This window comes from Oncorhynchus keta, chromosome 1 (genome assembly GCF_023373465.1).
Source record: "Oncorhynchus keta strain PuntledgeMale-10-30-2019 chromosome 1, Oket_V2, whole genome shotgun sequence".
Taxonomy (NCBI): domain Eukaryota; kingdom Metazoa; phylum Chordata; class Actinopteri; order Salmoniformes; family Salmonidae; genus Oncorhynchus; species Oncorhynchus keta.
In genome coordinates this window covers 79,202,639-79,220,903 of record NC_068421.1, presented here as the reverse complement: position 1 = coordinate 79,220,903, position 18,265 = coordinate 79,202,639, and the positions used below count along the sequence as shown (strand labels likewise).

Below are 18,265 nucleotides of genomic sequence, written 5' to 3'. Positions count from 1 at the left end.
CATTGTTGGTTAAGGACTTGGTTATACCGCCTGGTATAGAGGTCCTACACTTGTTGTATTCGGCGCATGTGACAAAATTCACCTTTATTTGATTTGATTTGATTTGCTCCGAAGGTAGTGATGTGCATAAATAAGAAAGTAATGAAGGCCATGCACAGCACGTACGTTGGCACACACACACACACACTGAATCAGCAGCAGTCAATAGATGTCATTACTCGAAAAGGCAGGGGCAAAGTGCAATTTAAACCAACTACAGTAAATCTCTCTCTCTCTCTCTCTCTCTCTCTCTCTCATACATAGTCTCCACCCCTACACCGTCTCAACCCTTTCTCTCTCACACACAGTAGACATATAAAAGTGCAGTAGATATTCTTTGGGGATTTCACAGTTGATAGAAGCCCACTATTAGGTAAGCCTCTCTGCTTTCTCGTGTTTGTGTGCATGTGAGTGCAAACGTGTGTGTGCTGTCTCTGTGCAGTAAGCTCTCTCCCTCTTGTGTTAACTAACACTGACTCAGTGAGGTGGAAGTCATGATAAGCTGCTCTTAGTAAAAGTGTTTTAGCTACCTACTGCTCTAAGCCGGGGGTTGAGGAGTTCTATTTCAACACTTGAATTGGCCATTGATTTTCCCCTTTGGAGTCCAGTTCTTTTTGTGTAATGACAAGTGGAATTGAGATGGAATTGATCCAAATCTTGTTTCTAATTAGATAAAGAGAAGAAGTGAATGATAGAAAGAGGGGATTCAGACAGTCATAAACCACACTTTGGTGTTAAGATATGCAGAGGGATAGAAAGGGGAAGAAAGACATTGTGGAGCCTCAGACACAGTTGGCACATTGCTTGAGCATTTCCAGGGCCATGAAGACTCATGGGTAATGATGTTTATTAGTGAAGTGGAGACTAAGAAGATATTATACTGAGTTGTCTTTTGTTGTACTAATATTAAAGGGGCCAGGCTGTGGGATTGAGGTTCACTGCCAACTTGTGCTATCCATTAAAGAAAGAAAAGAATAGACAAACGGAGAAAGGACGTTTCTGATACATTTTGGGACACATTCCTCGCAAATGTGAGGTAAAAAACATCTAATTAGACATGGTTAGTTTGATTTGTGGACTACTCTACACTGAGAACACCCTATGGCATGTGTGTGTCAATCGCTTTTTTCTCAAGTAGAGCAGAGACAGGTATAGGGGGTACTGGTCTAAAAGTGTTCAATAAACAGACAAGTAGTGTTAGAACTGAGGCTTGGCTAATGTAGTTAGACTGAGGCCTTTGCCTGTAGTATTGACATTGCCTGGATATTGGTGTTTGAGGGAGGACGAGAGTGTTTGTAATTTATCATCTCTTTGACATCATCACTGGAGGCAGTGATTCCGTCTGATGTTGTCATTTCAGGACACGTGTGACATCATCAGCATTATGTAGGGTCCTCAGCACTGTATGGTAATCAGTCTGTCTGACTGATGTTGTCTGATGTTGTTATCTAAACACACACAAGTTCTACATAGGGCCCAAGGACAGGGCAGGCAGCCAGCCAGCCAGTCAGTCTAGCACAGGTTCCAGCTGGATATGTTTGGGGGGGGTGATTGAGAGAGAGGAAGAGGGAAAGAGAGAGATAAAGAGAGAGAGAGAGAAGCCCACACATACACTACCATTCAAATGTTTGGGGTCACTTAGAAATGTTGTGCATGTGTGTGCCGCATAGATCTTTTATGTGTGTGTGTGGGTTGCCAGTCTTCCTCACTTTGGCATGGCAGAGTTGTCAGAGTGTCTGTGGAGACTGTCGCCAGGCCTGGCAGCAGCATGCACCACCTCGTGTTCTGGTGAAATTGACTGTAACAATGTTTACTCTGCTGCTGTATCCTGATCACATGGTCAGGGTAAAATAAAGGTTGGCCCAGCCACCTGACTCACTCTAGGCCCTGTCTCAGTCTGGCCCTTCCTGCCTGTGTCTGTCTCTGTGTCTGTGTGTGCCTCTGTGTGTGTGTGTCTGCCTCTGTGTGTGTGTCTGTGCCTGTCTCTGTGTCTGTGTGTGTCTCTGTGTGTTTGTGTCTGTGTGTGTCTGTCTCTGTGTGTGTGTCTGTGCCTGTCTCTGTGTCTGTGTGTGTGTGTGTGTGTCTCTGTCTGTGTGTGCTTCTGTGTGTGAGTCTGTGTGTCTCTGTGTCTGTGTGCCTCTGTGTGTGTGTGTGTCTGTCTGTCTGTGTGTGTGTCTGTGTGTGTGTGTGTGTGTCTGTGTCTGTGTGTGTGTGTGTGTGTGTGTGTCTGTGTCTCTGTGTGTGTGTGTGTGTGTGTGTGTGTGTGTGTGTGTGTGTGTGTGTGTGTGTGTGTGTGTGTGTGTGTGTGTGTGTGTGTGTGTGTGTGTGTGTGTGTGTGTGTGTGTGTCTGTGTCTGTGTGTGCCTCTGTGTGTGTGTGTGTCGTTGTGTGTGTGTGCCTGTCTCTGTGTCTGTGTGTGCCTCTGTGTGTGTGTGTCTTGTAGATATGTTGTAACATGTATGTAAAATATTGTTACATGCAGGTCTAGAGTTCAGAGGCAGGATGAATGGGTGAGTTTATACAGCCAGAGCGGCGTGAGAGGGAAGAAATTTGACTGCCCACAGCAAAGCACAGTTACTCTAAAACACTTCTTATTTCAATTCTAATCACTCTCACTTTTACAAGTTTTGCATCTGACATATTCCTAGGTCAAACAATTATAAATATGTTCAGATACATTAAGATAAAGACAGATAAACCTTTTTCAGACATGAAACTATTGCTGGCTTTGTTGATGAAGAATTAGCATGGACTGCAGTATCTAATGTGAATCACTTCAGAGAGTGAGTAGGTACAGGAGTGTCTGGATGACTTCATTCATGTTTTGGGCACTCGGCAGACATCATCATCCTTCAAGACACAGCCTCATCCACTTCTGTCTCGACTGACTGGAGGTGTTTCTGTCTGTCTGTCTGTCTGTCTGTCTGTCTGTCTGTCTGTCTGTCTGTCTGTCTGTCTGTCTGTCTGTCTGTCTGTCTGTCTGTCTGTCTGTCTGTCTGTCTGTCTGTCTGTCTGTGCATGACTGAATGAGAGAGGGAGGGGTTATGACTAATCTGTTACATTAACTCTAATCTTTTAATTTGTAAACTCCCGATTCCACATTCACCGAGCATGACTTCCAGTCAAAGGATTTAAGACGAATTAGCTAATACGCATGACTAAATGTGAAATCATATACAGAAGTAGGATCTTCATTTGAGCCAGTTTGCTACAGCAGCAAAATAATGCTGCAGCAACAGGAAATATGAATTATTATGTTGATTATAATTAATGGCCATTTTTTTAGGGGTTGATACAATTTTCATCTGACATTACAAAGTGGAAATTTCAGAAGCATTTTTAAACCTCAAATACACTACAAGGAACTACAAGGAAAGTTCTCCCGCAACAGGGTGATCAAATTAATATCCTAAATCTGTATCGCTGTGTTGGCAAAAATGACTTCCCATTAGCATTGAGTTTCTGGGGACATAATGTCTCAAACCTCAGTCCTGTGTGTAGTGAAGGTCTGCTGAGTCAAAGTGAAACACTCCTGCCACGTAGGTCAGTCTGTGTGTAACTGATGTGCCAACCTGCCACGTAGGCCTAGTGGTTAGAGCGTTGGACTAGTAACCGGAAGGTTGCAAGTTCAAACCCCCGAGCTGACAAGGTACAAATCTGTTGTTCTGCCCCTGAACAGGCAGTTAACCCACTGTTCCCAGGCCGTCATTGTAAATAAGAATTTGTTCTTAACTGACTTGCCTAGTTAAATAAAGGTAAAAAAAAATAAGAAAAAAAAGGTGCGGCCCAGTGAGTGGTAGTGGTCTGTATGTTTAACCCCCTATTATTATATCTGGGTAGTTTTACAGAGATAAGAGTGTGTATGTGAAACTCTCTCTCTCTTTCCCCCTCTCTCTCTCTTTCTCTCTCTCTGTGTCTCTGTCTCTCTCAATTCAATTCGATTTTCAAAGGTGCTTTATTAGCATGGGAAACATATGAAATAAACAATCACAAACCACTCTCCCTCTCATCAGTCTAATATCCCAGTCATGGAGGAGGGATACAGAATTGACCTGGACTACATCACGGAGCGCATCATCACCGTATCCTTCCCCCAGGCATGCCCAGACCAGACCTACCTCCAGAACCTGCATGACATCACACAAATGCTCAAATCCAAACATGGCCACAACTACATGGTGAGGAATGGAGGTGCTATAGACCACTAAAAGTGGTAGTCTGGCCCATAATTGATCTATACACCCATCCTCATCATTGTCTTCCTCTTCCTCATCTCCCTCGTCCCTCCATCAGTAGTTATTGAGCTACAGAAAACATGGTCTAAAATGTGTATTTTATTTCCCTAGGTGATCAACCTCTCAGAGAAGAATGATAGCCTCACCCAGATGAACCCCAAGGTGAAATGAATACTGTAGCTGTTGCTTCTCTGTGTGTACTACTCAAGACCACTGAGCTAAAGACTAGCTTGGGGAGCTAACAAAAGCCTTCAGATCTCAAGAAAGGTTATTAATCAAGGTTACTGTGTGCGTGTGTATGTTATGTGTGTGCGTGTGCATGTTATGTGTGTGCGTGTGTATGTTATGTGTGTGCGTGCATGTGTTTTGTCTCAGGTGTTGGACACGGGCTGGCTAGACCTGCTGGCCCCGTCCATGGAACAGATGTATGGTGTGTGTAAGATCATGGATAACTGGCTCCACTCACACACACAGCATGTTCTGGTCATGCACTGTCAGGTAGGAATCACGCACGCGCGCACGCACGCACGCACGCACGCACGCACGCACGCACGCACGCACGCACGCACACACACACACACACACACACACACACACACACACACACACACACACACACACACACACACACACACACACACACACACACACAGGCTTATTAGACACACCCAACATTCCTACCTCTCCTTGCTCCTCTTTTGACCTCCTGACCTGTGACTTGGCTCCGGCCCCTACAGGGTGGTCAAGGCAGAGTCGGGGTGATGGTGGCCTCCTACATCCACTTCAGCAGCATATCAACCAGGTAACACTGATGTTAACATTATCACTTTTACTGAAATGTATCCAGGGGAAGCTAGCCTTAACTTCAGGGATGGGAATGTAAGGATTATGGGCACTGACCAGCCAGGCTAGTAGTCCGCTATTTCTAAAGCCCGGTTAACATTTGGGTAAAAAAATCAATCTATGCCTTGATGTTTGAAAAGGCAAAATGTCACTGGCCTGGCTAGCCCCTTCACTCTGTAGCCCTTCAAGCTACATCCTGTGTCCTGAAAACATATTTACCAGCCCTCTAGTTTACCGATTTCTGATCAACATTTCCCGTCACCGAAGGCAAATCTATAATCCGGAATACTTTACTAGTCATTGCGGGTTATAAAATGTGTGAAAATAAATGTTTATATTAAACTTTTCACAAGTGTACCGAATTTACTCCGTATCTCTCTAAATGTGCGTTGCCATCTGGGATCAAGTGGTAATCTTGTGTGGCAACTACTATGGAGTATGGGGACTAGGGTGAGCTTCAGAAAATGTGGATTTAAATGTTAATTTTATCATAGTTCACACATTGTATAAACTGTACTGACTGGTAAGGCATTCTGGATTATAGATATGCCTTCTGTGACTGAGAAAGTTTATTGGAAATAGGTCAATCAGAGGGCTGGTGAATATGTTTTCGGGATATGGGATATAGCCTTCAGCAACAGGAGCCTCATGTGTACAGATCTCCCGGAGTGACAATGCTATGGCCTGGCAGGCTAGTTTGGCACATTTTTTTTCTAGCCCAGTCTAAAAAGTGCAAGCCTCAAACATTCCTGGCATATCTTGCATTTGTCTCCTCTTTGAACAAAGACAGTGTCCTGGATAAGCCTACATATCCGAAGAGAAGAAGATAGCTTTGTATGATTATCAGGATCAGTTTTCCAAATAAACATGATTGATTACCCATCTAGCTATCGGAGTCCTGAAAGGAAAGAGAAGCCATGTCGAATTAATGTAGGGTAAAGCACAGTGCTAAAGCTAGGGTAAAAGCCATACTAAAACTGTATGCTAATACTATACTAAAGCTATAGATGTAGGATCTTCATTTGAGACAATTTGCTACAGCAGGAAAATAATCCCGCAGCAACAGGAAATGCAAATTATTATGTGGATTATAATTATCAGAAATGTTTGTAGGGATTTATACATTTTTTGTAAAAATCAAGTCTGAAATTTCAATGTGGAAATTACAAACTTAAGAAATAAATCTAAAATACACTACATGTTTTGCATTGCAGGAAAGTTCTCCTGCAACAGGGTGATCAAACTAAGATCCTACATCTGTACAGTGTCCACCTCTCCTCAGGAATACAGAGAGAGGAGGGTTTATTACTAACATGGCTTGTATTGTTTCTAATGTAATGTTTCATATGAAAGAAAACCAGCGACACAGTTATACTGTATAATAGCTTGAAAAGGATCGGGGTCTGTATTCATAAAGCATCTCAGAGTAGGAGTGCTGGTCCAGGATCAGTTTTGCCTTGTAGATTATAATGAATGGACAGGGGGCCTGAACCTAGTTCAGCACTCCTACTACGCTGTATGAATACTGGCTCTGATGGACAGTCATTCAGTCAGTACGAGACAAAGGGCAGGAAAGTTGATTACAGAGACTTTGAAATGTATACTGTTACCAGCCATTGTATAGATTTTGGGCAGGGATCCTGTTGCCAGGGGTTACCTGTGTAAAGGGGAGGGATTAACTTAACCCATGTAGAACCAAATCAAATCAGATTTTATTGTTCACGTACACAGTTTAGCAGGTGTTGTTGCAGTGAAATGCTTATATTCATAGTTCCTATCAATCAATGCAGTAAATGTCAAACAAGCACACAATAATCAAAATTAAAAGATTAGCACAAATTTAGTTCAGCAGTAGATACTATATATAAATATACTGAACAAAAATATAATGTAAAGTGTTGGTCACATGGATGAAATAATTAGATCCCAGAAATGTTTAAAATTCACAAAAAGTTTATTTCTCTCAAATTTTGTGCACACATTTGTTTACATCCCTGTTCGTGAGCATTTCTCCTTTGCCAAGATAATCCATCCACCTGACAAGTGTGGCATATCAAGAAGCTGATTAAACATTATAATCTTTACACGTGCACGTTGTGCTGGGGACAATGAAAGGCCACTCTAAAATGTGCAGTTTTGTCACACAACACAATGCCACAGATGTCTCAAGTTTTGAGGGAGCGTGCAATTGGCATACTGACTGCAGGAATGTCCACCAGAGCTGTTGCCAGATAAATTAATGTTAATTTCTCTATCATAAGCCGCCTCCAGCTGTCACGACTTCTCCTGAAGTTGGTCCCTCTCCTTGTTCGGGCGGCGTTCAGCGGTTGACGTCACCGGCATTCTAGTCACCACCGATCCATGTTTCATTTTCGTTTTGTTTTGTCTTCATTGTACACACCTGGTTTCCATTCCACAATCAATGTTCCTTATTTAACCCTCTGGCTTCCCTTTCTGTTTTGTGCGTGTGTCACGCCTTGGTCATAGTATTTTGTGTTTTCGTTATATATTTTGGTCAGGCCAGGGTGTGACATGGGTTTATTTTGTTGTATTTCGTATTGAGGTTTTGTAGGCATTGGGATTGCGGCTGAGTAGGGGTGTAGCATAGGTTTGGCTGCCTGAGGCGGTTCTCAATCAGAGTCAGGTGATTCTCGTTGTCTCTGATTGGGAACCATATTTAGGTAGCCGGGGTTTCACTGTGTATTTCGTGGGTGATTGTTCCTGTCTCCGTGTTAGTGTTCACCAGACAGGCTGTATAGGTTTTCACGTTCCATTTGTTGTTTTTGTATTTATTAAGTTATTTCATGTATCGTCATTTGTTTCATTAAAGACATGAGTAACCACCACGCTGTATTTCGGTCCGACTCTCTTTCGACAAACAAACGTCGTTACAGAATCACCCACCACACACGGACCGAGTGGCGTGGTAACAGGCAACGACAGCAGGAGCAGCGAAAGGAGGATGAATTGTTCGGAGAAGGACCCTGGGATCAGCCGGGAGAATATCGCTGCCCCAAAGAAGAACTGGAGGCGGCAAGAGCTGAAAGACGCTGGTATGAGGAGAAACAACAGCGGCAGCAGGAGCTACAATATCGGGACTATACGACGTGGGAAGAAATAGACAGGTGGGCGGTCGACCCAGAGAGAGTGCCGGAGCCCGCCTGGGATTCGCTGGAGCAGTGTGAAGAGGGTTATAGGAGAATGGAGTTGGAGAGGCAATCACGACGGCGCAGAGGAAAGCCCGTGAGTCAGCCCCAAAAATGTATTGGGTGGGGGGCTCAGAGGGAGAGTGGCAGAGTCTGGAGATAGATCTGAGCCAACTCTCCTTGTTAATCGTGAGGAGCCAAGGAGGAGACCAGAGCCGGTGTTAGAGGTGAGCGAAGCAGAGACTGTGAAGGAGTTAATGGGGAAGGTGGAGTGGAGAGTAATGAGGGAGTTGCTAGCTTGGTGCTTTAGGTACAAGATTCGTCCGACGGAGCGTGTCGGGGATTTGATGGCACCTGGGTCAGCGCTCCATACTCGTCCTGAGGTGCGTGTTAGTCGGCTGGTGAAAAATGTGCCAGCCTCACGCACTAGGCCTCCTGTGTACCTACCTAGCCTTGCACGTCCTGTGCCAGTCCTGCTCTCGGCTCTCCAGTACACCTTCACGGTCCAGTCCATCCTGTGCCACCTTCACATACCAGTCCTCCGGTAGCAGCTCCCCGCACCAGGCTTCCTGTGTGTGTCCTCGGCCCAGTACCACCAGTGCCAGCACCACGCATCAGGCCTACAGTGCGCCTCACCTGTTCAGCACAGCCAGAGCCTTCCTTCCCTCCTGCGCTGTCGGAGTCTTCCGCCTGTTCAGCGCTTCTAGAGCCTTCCTCCTCTACAGCGCTGCCGGAGCCTCCTGCCTGTTTGGAGCAGCCTGAGCTGCCAGTCTGCATGAAGCAGCCAGAGATGTCAGTCTGCAAGGAGCTGCCAGTCTGCAAGGAGCTGCCAGTCTACAAGGAGCTGTCAGCCTGCATGGAGCAGCCAGAGCTGCCAGTCTGCAAGGAGCTGCCAGTCTGCAAGGAGCTGCCAGTCTGCAAGGTGCTGCCAGCCTGCATGGAGCAGCCAGAGCTGCCAGTCTGCATGGAGCAGCCAGAGCTGTCAGTCTGCATGGAGCAGCCAGAGCTGTCAGTCTGCATGGAGCAGCCTGAGCTGTCAGTCTGCATGGAGCAGCCTGAGCTGTCAGTCTGCATGGAGCAGCCTGAGCTGTCAATCTGCATGGAACAGCCAGAGCTGCCAGTCTGCATGGAGCAGCCAGAGCTGCCAGTCTGCATAGAGCAGCTAGATCCGCCAGTCAGCCATGATCTTCTAGATCTGCCAGTCAACCAGATTCTTCCAGATCTGCCAGTCAACCAGACTCTTCCAGATCTGCCAGTCAACCAGAATCTTCCAGATCCGCCAGCCAGCCAGGATCTACCGGAGCCTACTACCTGCCTGAGCTTCATCTCAGTACTGGGCTTCCTCTCAGTATTGGTCTTCCTCTCAGTACTGGGCTTCCCCTCAGTACTGGGCTTCCCCTCAGTCCCGAGCTTCCCCCCAGTCCCGAGCTGCCTCAGTCCAAATCAAATCAAATCAAATTTGATTTGTCACATACACATGGTTAGCAGATGTTAATGCGAGTGTAGCGAAATGCTTGTGCTTCTAGTTCCGACAATGCAGTGATAACCAACAAGTAATCTAACTAACAATTCCAAAACTACTGTCTTATACACAGTGTAAGGGGATAAAGAATATGTACATAAGGATATATGAATGAGTGATGGTACAGAGCAGCATACAGTAGATGGTATCGAGTACAGTATATACATATGAGATGAGTATGTAGACAAAGTAAACAAAGTGGCATAGTTAAAGTGGCTAGTGATACATGTATTACATAAGGATGCAGTCGATGATGTAGAGTACAGTATATACGTATGCATATGAGATGAATAATGTAGGGTAAGTAACATTATATAAGGTAGCATTGTTTAAAGTGGCTAGTGATATATTTACATCATTTCCCATCAATTCCCATTATTAAAGTGGCTGGAGTTGGGTCAGTGTCAATGACAGTGTGTTGGCAGCAGCCACTCAATGTTAGTGGTGGCTGTTTAACAGTCTGATGGCCTTGAGATAGAAGCTGTTTTTCAGTCTCTCGGTCCCAGCTTTGATGCACCTGTACTGACCTCGCCTTCTGGATGATAGCGGGGTGAACAGGCAGTGGTTCGGGTGGTTGATGTCCTTGATGATCTTTATGGCCTTCCTGTAACATCGGGTGGTGTAGGTGTCCTGGATCGGGTGGTGTAGGTGTCCCATCGGGTGTAGGTGTCCCATCGGGTGGTGTAGTTTGCCCCCGGTGATGCGTTGTGCAGACCTCACTACCCTCTGGAGAGCCTTACGGTTGAGGGCGGAGCAGTTGCCGTACCAGGCGGTGATACAGCCCGCCACGACGCTGTCAGTGTGAGTGGACCAATTCAGTTTGTCTGTGATGTGTATGCCGAGGAACTTAAAACTTGCACGTACCGAGCCGGAACCGCCACCATGGACAGACGCCCACCCGAACCCTCCCTATGGTTTTGAGGTGCGTCCGGGAGTCCGCACCTTAGGGGGGTTCTGTCACGCCTTGGTCATAGTATTTTGTGTTTTAGTTATATATTTTGGTCAGGCCAGGGTGTGACATGGGTTTATTTTGTTGTATTTCGTATTGGGGTTTTGTAGGCATTGGGATTGCGGCTGAGTAGGGGTGTAGCATAGGTTTGGCTGCCTGAGGCGGTTCTCAATCAGAGTCAGGTGATTCTCGTTGTCTCTGATTGGGAACCATATTTAGGTAGCCGGGGTTTCACTGTGTATTTCGTGGGTGATTGTTCCTGTCTCCGTGTTAGTGTTCACCAGACAGGCTGTATAGGTTTTCACGTTCCGTTTGTTGTTTTTGTATTTATTAAGTTATTTCATGTATCGTCATTTGTTTCATTAAAGACATGAGTAACCACCACACTGCATTTCGGTCCGACTCTCTTTCGACAAACGAACGTCGTTACAGCGTGATTGTCATTGTCATGTGGTTTTGTTATTTTGTGCTCTGGATATTTGTGTTTTTCCTTGTTGGAACATTGCTTATTTTTTGAGTAAATTCTCTGATTATTACTCATACATTGTACCTGTGTCCTGCGCCTGACTCCGCCTTATCCATTCACCTAATCAGTGACAGCAATCTCGTTTTAGAGAATTTGGCAGTGCGTCCACCCAGCCTCACAACCGCAGACCATGTTTGAGACCAGCCACCCATACGTACAGCTGATGAAAATGTGGGTTTGCACAACTGAAGAATTCCTATGCAAACTGTCAGAAACCATCTCAGAAAAGCTCATCTGCATGATCGTCGTCCTCACCAGGGTCTTGACCTGACTGCAGTTCGGCATCTTAACTGATTTCAGTTGGTAAATTCTCACCTTTGATGGCCACTGACACGATGCAGAAGTGTGCTCTTCATGGATGAATCCTGGTTTCAACTGTACTGGGCAGATGACAGACAGCGTGTGTGGCATTGTGTGGGCAAGCGGTTTGCTGATGTCATTGTTGTGAACAGAGTGCCCCATGGTGGAGGTGGGGTTATGGTATGGGCAGGCATAAGCTACGGACAACGAACACAATTGCATTTTATCGATGGCAATTTGAATGCACAGAGATACCGTGACAAGATCCTGAGGCCCATTGTCTTGTCATTCATCCGCAGCCATCACCTCATGTGTCAGCATGATAATGCACGGCCAATGTCACAACGATCTGTACACAATTCCTGGAAGCTGAAAATGTCCCAGTTCTTCCATGGCCTGCATCCTCACCAGACATGTCACCCATAGAGCATGTTTGGGATGCTCTGGATCGACGTGTACGACAGCATGTTCCAAATCCCACCAATATCCAGCAACTTCGCACAGCCATTGAAGAGGAGTGGAACATTCCACAGGCCACAATCAACAGCTTGATCAACTCTATGTGAAGGAGATCCCGCTGCATGAGGAAAATGGTCACACCAGATACTCACAGGTTTTCTGATCCACGCCCCTACCCTTTTTAAGGTATCTGTGACCAACAGATGCATATCTGTATTCCGTCATGTGAAATCCATAGATTGGCATCTAATGAATTCCTTTCAATTGACTGATTTCCTTATATGAACTGTAACTCAGTAAAACCATTGAAATTGATTCATGTTGTGTTTATATTTTTGTTCAGGGTAGTGTGTAGACGTTATTAAAGTGATCAGTGTTCAATGATTATGTACATAAGGCAGCATTCCCTAAGGTGCTGGGTAGAGTACTCAGTGGTACCCGGCTAGTGACAGTGACTAAGGGGCAGAGTAGGATACTGGACAGATGGTAGAGACTGTGCAGAGACCGTTTAGTGGTGGCTGTTTATCAGTCTCTCGGTCCCAGCTTTGATGTACCTGTACTGTCTCCACCTTCTAGATGGAAGTGGGGTGCACAGGCCGTGTTTCGGGCGGCTGAGGTCCTTGATTAACTTCACCACCCTCTGGAGAGCCCTGCGGTTGCAGACGGTGCAATTGCTGTACCAGGCGGTGATACAGCCCTACCAGATGCTCTTAATGGTGCATCTGTAGAAGTTTGAGGTTCTTAGGGGCCAAGCCAAATTATTGCGCCTTCTTCACCACACTGTTGGTGTGAAGGGAACATTTCAGGTCCAAAGTGATGTGCACGTCGAGAAGCTTGAAGCTTTTGACCCTCTCCACTGCGGCCTCTGCTGACATTGAGGGAATGATTATTTTCCTGTCTCCACTCTGCCAAGGCACTCACCTCCTCACCTTCTCTATGTAGGCCGTCTCGTAAATTTTGGTAATCAGGCCTACCACTTGTGTCGTCAGCAAATTTGATGATTGTGTTGGAGAAGCACATGGTCATGCAGTTATGGGTGAACAGGGAGTAAAGGAGGATGCTGAGCACGCACCCATGTAGGGACCACCTGTTCAGGATCAGCGTGGCGGAGGTGTTGTTTCCTAACTTCACCACCTGGGGTCGGCCCTTCATGACGTCCAGAATCCAGTCGCACAGGGAGGGGTTCAGACCCTTGTGAGGGTTAACACACTTGAATGTCTTTCTCATGTCAGCCACGGAGCACATAGTACTTTTGAGTGGCAGGGGTACACGTCGCCGGCTGTGTTCTTCAAAGCAGGGGAAGAAAGCGAGGAAGCGAGGTGTCTGACGTGTCTGGCTTTTTTTTTTTTAAGACGAGTTTGTCTGGAGTCCCTGCTACATGCGTCTCGTGTCTGAGCTGTTGTATAGCGACTCCACTGTCTCTGTACTAACATTTTGCCTCTTTGATTGCCTTACGGAGGTCATAGCTGGTCTGTTTGTACATGTCAATGTTCCCAGTCACCTTGCCATGGTTAAATGTGATTGTTCGCTTTTTCATTTTTGCACAAATGCTGCAATTAAGTTTGGATTTAGTTCTAATTGTCACAGTAAGAACAACGTTCCCCATGCACTTTCTGATGAACTCAGTCTGTAATGATGACGCCGTGAGTCAAGTAGCAGGTGCAGGTAAAACCTATAAAGGGGAGGTAATGAGGTCCAGGTGTGAATCATAACGATGACTGCTAGGTGTGTGTAATGATGATTCCCAGGACCGGTGGTTAGTATTCTGGCGATGATGGCACGCCGGAGGGGATGAGCAGGACGAGACATGAAACAGTCATCAAGTCACTGTATACATATCCCAGTCCACGTGATCAAAACAATATTGAAACATAGATTCCAATTGGTGAGACCAACGTTGAACAGTCATTACCCCGGATGCTTCCGGCTTCAGTTTCTGTTTATTGGCGGGGAGGAGCAGGATGGAGGTGTGGTCAGATGTGGCCTTGTAGCCATCCCGGAAAGGAGAGTGGCAATGGTTAAAAATGTTCCTGCTGCGAGTAGCAAAGGAGATGTGTTGATAGAATTTTGGGAGTGTTTTCCTCAGATTTCCTTTATTAAAGGCCCCAGCTACAATAAATATAGCCTCAGGATATACAGTTTCCAGTTTGCGTAAAGTCAAGTGTAGTTCCTTGAGAGGCGTCGTCTCTGTGTCGGCTTGTGGGGGAATGTACAAAACAGTGACTTTAACCAAAGACTGCCAGTCTAATGTTCCAAAGATATTTTTGGCTGTAGGTAATAGTACTAGAAACGTTCTGAGCAAATCATGCAAGAAATAACAACAACAAAATCCAAATTCTGCCAAGTTGGCTAGGAGCTAGAAACAGGCGACTGTGTCTGTCGGCGCCATGCCTACATACATATAGAATATACTGTAGATGCCTACATAACATGTAGGTATGTACAATGCCTTCATAGAGTATTCATACCATTTGGCTGATTCCACATTGTTGTGTTACAGCCTGAATTCAAAATGTATCAAATTGATTGTTTTCTCACCCGTCTACACACAATATTCCAAAATGATAACGTGAACACATGCTTTTAGACATTTTTGCAAACATTGAAAATTAAATACTGAAATATATAATTGACATAAGTATTCACACCCCTAAATCAATACATGTTAGAATCACTTTTGGCAGCGATTAAAGATGTCAATTTTTCTGGGTATGACTCTAAGAGCTTTGTACACCTGGATTGTACAATATTTGCGCATTGTTCTTTTAAAGGTTATTCAAGCTCTGTCAAGTTGGTTGTTGATCATTGCTAGACAGAATTTGATGTCTCGCCATAGATTTTCAAGCCGATTTATGTCAAAACTTTACCCAGGCCACTCAGGAACATTCAATGTAATCTTAGTAAGGAACTCCAGTGTATATTTGGCCTTCTGTTTTAGATGATTATCCCGCTGAAAGGGGAATTTTTCTCCCAGTCTCTGTTTGAAAGAAGACTGAAACAGGTTTTCCACTAAGATTTTGTGTGTGCTTAGCTCTATTCCATTTATTTTTATCCTAAAAATAGCTCCTTAGTCATTGCCGATGACAAGCAGATCCATAACATGATGCAGCCACCACCATGCTTGAAAATATGAAGAGTGGTACTCGGTGATGTGTTGTGTTGGACATAAAGTTAATTTTCCAAATTTTTTGCAGTTTTACTTTAGTCACTTATTGCTAACAGGATGTATATTCTGTACAGATTTCGCCCGGAATGAAGCCTGACTAGTAGTGATTTAATGATGCTTTAGACAAATTATGGCCTCTGCGTCACACAGAGACGCCATTTTCGATGGGCTCATCGGGGGGGAGTTTGGGGTGGATAAGCCACAGAGTTATTCTAGCTGCGCGCATCATGTAGTCTGAAACATATGAGATTCTCCCTAAGGATGTGTTCAGGGTCATCTGTACCTCTACAGATATCAACATGAAAAGATTGAATGGTTCCCTTCATATCCTAAAGGGGAAGTATGAACTTTACCATCAAATAGGGCTGAAATCCCAAAATGTGCAGGCTTAAATCATCACAGAAAGGGAAACAAATGGCATCAACCTAGTCGCTAGGCCATGCCGAGTTCAAGGAGATGCCCCCATCTACCAATAGGTGCCCTTCTTTGCGAGGCATTAAAAAACCTCTGGTTTTTGTGGTTGAATCTGTGTTTGAAATTTGCTGCTCGACTGAGGGACCTTAGAGTTAAATGTATGTGTGGGGTACACAGATGAGGTAGTCATTCAAATTCATGTTAACCACTATTATTGCACACACACACAGTCCATGCAACTTATTATGTGACTTGTTATGCAGATTTTTATTCCTGAACTTGTTTAGGCTTCCAATAACAAAGGGGTTGAGTACTTATTGACTTAAGACATTTCAGATTTTCATTTTTACGTAATTTGTAAAACAATTCCACATTAACATTATGGGGTATTGTGTGTAGGCCAGTAACAAAATACATCTACATTTAATCCATTTTAAATCCAGCCTGTAACACAACAAAATGTAGAAAAAGTCAAGGGTTTTGAATGCTTTCTGAAGGCACTGTAGCTATCATATAATATTAAATACACTTTATAAATCCCACAAGAAAAATGTGTCTTTGTCACCAGAAGACAGAGCAGCAACAAACACGTACTTACATCAGAGACACCGAGACAGGCCACTGCTGGCTGACAAAACCAGCACAACTCATGGCTTCCACAGATTCCCGTCAAACATCATCTATAGAGCCTTTGGAATCGGTAGTTCAATATCAACAGACGATTTTCTGCTGTGATGACATATTGTTGTGCAATACTTCCTGTCATTATCTGATACATATCTACAGTATATCATCTGAGTTGCTTTCTGTTTCTAGTTCTGTCCTCTGACATATGTGTGAGGCTGTGTGTCCTCCTAGGACCAGAGTTGACTTTAATGTTTGTCCCAAAATGGCACCCTATTCCCTACATCAGGGATGGGCAACTCCAGTCCTCGGGGGGCCTGATTGGTGTCACACTTTTGCCAAAGCCCCAGCTAACACACCTGACTAAAATAATCAACTAATCATGATCTTCAGTTTACAATTCAATTAGAAGAATCAGCTGTGCTTTGCTAAGGATAAAGAAAATGTGTGGTCCCTGAGGACTGGAGTTAATCATCCCTGCCCTACATAGTGCACTACTTCTGATCAGAGCCCTATGGGCCTTGGTGAAAAGTAGTGCACTATAGAAGGAATAATAGGGCACCATTTGAGACGCAACCCTGTGTGTTCTCCTCAGTTCACTTTAGAGTGTCAGTAATGTCACTGAGAGATAAAGAAAGGGTCACAAGATGGGAAGAACAATTGCAGGAAAGGGGAAGTGTTTATTTCCAGTGTGTGCATGGTTTTTGGGAGTGAGTGTGTGGTTTTTTTTGTGTGTGTGTGTGTTCCCCCGTGCTTGTCATCTGACTCTATGTAGTGATTGTTAAACGATGATAACATTCCTCCTGCGTCTGTGTCAGCTTCCCTATCTCTACCCCAGTGTGTGTGTGTGTGTGTGTGTGTGTGTGTGTGTGTGTGTGTGTGTGTGTGTGTGTGTGTGTGTGTGTGTGTGTGTGTGTGTGTGTGTGTGTGTGTGCGTGTGCGTGTGTGTGTGCGTGCGTGCATGCGTGTGTGTGTGCGTATGTGTATGGATATAGCTAGACTAGAGAAAAGAGTGCAGTATGGTGTCTATATACAATACAGGAGTGTATTGGTTCACTGCTGTGGTGTCGGAATATATGTCTTGCCATCCTGGTGGCTGTACCGACTCTGATGATGTATCCCGAGTGAGCCATGTTTCCGTGAAACAACGAACGCTACAATCTCTGTCTCTCTGGAAGGCAACGCTTGCTCGGATTTTGTCTACCTTGTTGTCAAGAGGCTGGACATTGGCGAGTAGTAAGCTCGGGAGCGGTGCGCGATGTGCCCGTCTACGGAGCCTGACCAGAAGACCGCTTCGTCTGCCCCTTCTACGGCGCCGTTGTTTTGGGATCCGATCCATTGTCCTGGGTGGTGGTCCAAACAGAGGATCCGCTTCAGGAAAGTCGTATTCCTGGTCATAATGTTGGTAAGTTGATGTTGCTCTTATATCCAATAGTTCCTCCCGACTGTATGTAATAAAATGTAAGATTTCCTGGGGTAACAATGTAAGAATTAACACTTAAAAAAACAATATACTGCATAGTTTCCTAGGAACGAGAAACGAGGCGGCCATCTCTGTTGGCGCCGGAAAGGGACCGACACACATGCATATTGATACCACACACACTTGCATATTGATACCACACACACATGCATATTGATACCACACACACATGCATATTGATACCACACACACATGCATATTGATACCACACACACATGCATATTGATACCACACACACATGCATATTGATACCACACACACATGCATATTGATACCACACACACATGCATATTGATACCACACACACATGCATATTGATACCACACACACATGCATATTGATACCACACACACTTGCATATTGATACCACACACACATGCATATTGATACCACACACACATGCATATTGATACCACACACACATGCATATTGATACCACACACACATGCATATTGATACCACACACACATGCATATTGATACCACACACACATGCATATTGATACCACACACACATGCATATTGATACCACACACACATGCATATTGATACCACACACAC

At 44.8% G+C, this 18,265-nt stretch overlaps 1 protein-coding gene across 4 annotated transcripts in view; it reads left to right on the top strand.

Moving 5' to 3' along the window:
* The first annotated feature begins 328 nt into the window (after nucleotides 1-328).
* LOC118396559 (tensin-3) overlaps nucleotides 329-18,265 on the top strand; it is a 93,965-nt gene continuing 76,028 nt past the window's right edge. For 3 of the 4 annotated variants that reach the window (XM_052461547.1, XM_052461555.1, XM_052461561.1), the window contains exons 1-5: nucleotides 329-412; nucleotides 3,989-4,216; nucleotides 4,385-4,435; nucleotides 4,649-4,771; nucleotides 5,011-5,075. In XM_052461547.1, coding sequence (XP_052317507.1) covers nucleotides 4,067-4,216; nucleotides 4,385-4,435; nucleotides 4,649-4,771; nucleotides 5,011-5,075 — 389 coding nt within the window. In that variant the 5' untranslated portion in view covers nucleotides 329-412; nucleotides 3,989-4,066. The remainder of the gene's footprint in view (nucleotides 413-3,988; nucleotides 4,217-4,384; nucleotides 4,436-4,648; nucleotides 4,772-5,010; nucleotides 5,076-18,265) is intronic. The other variant, XM_052461553.1, reaches the window with a different exon arrangement.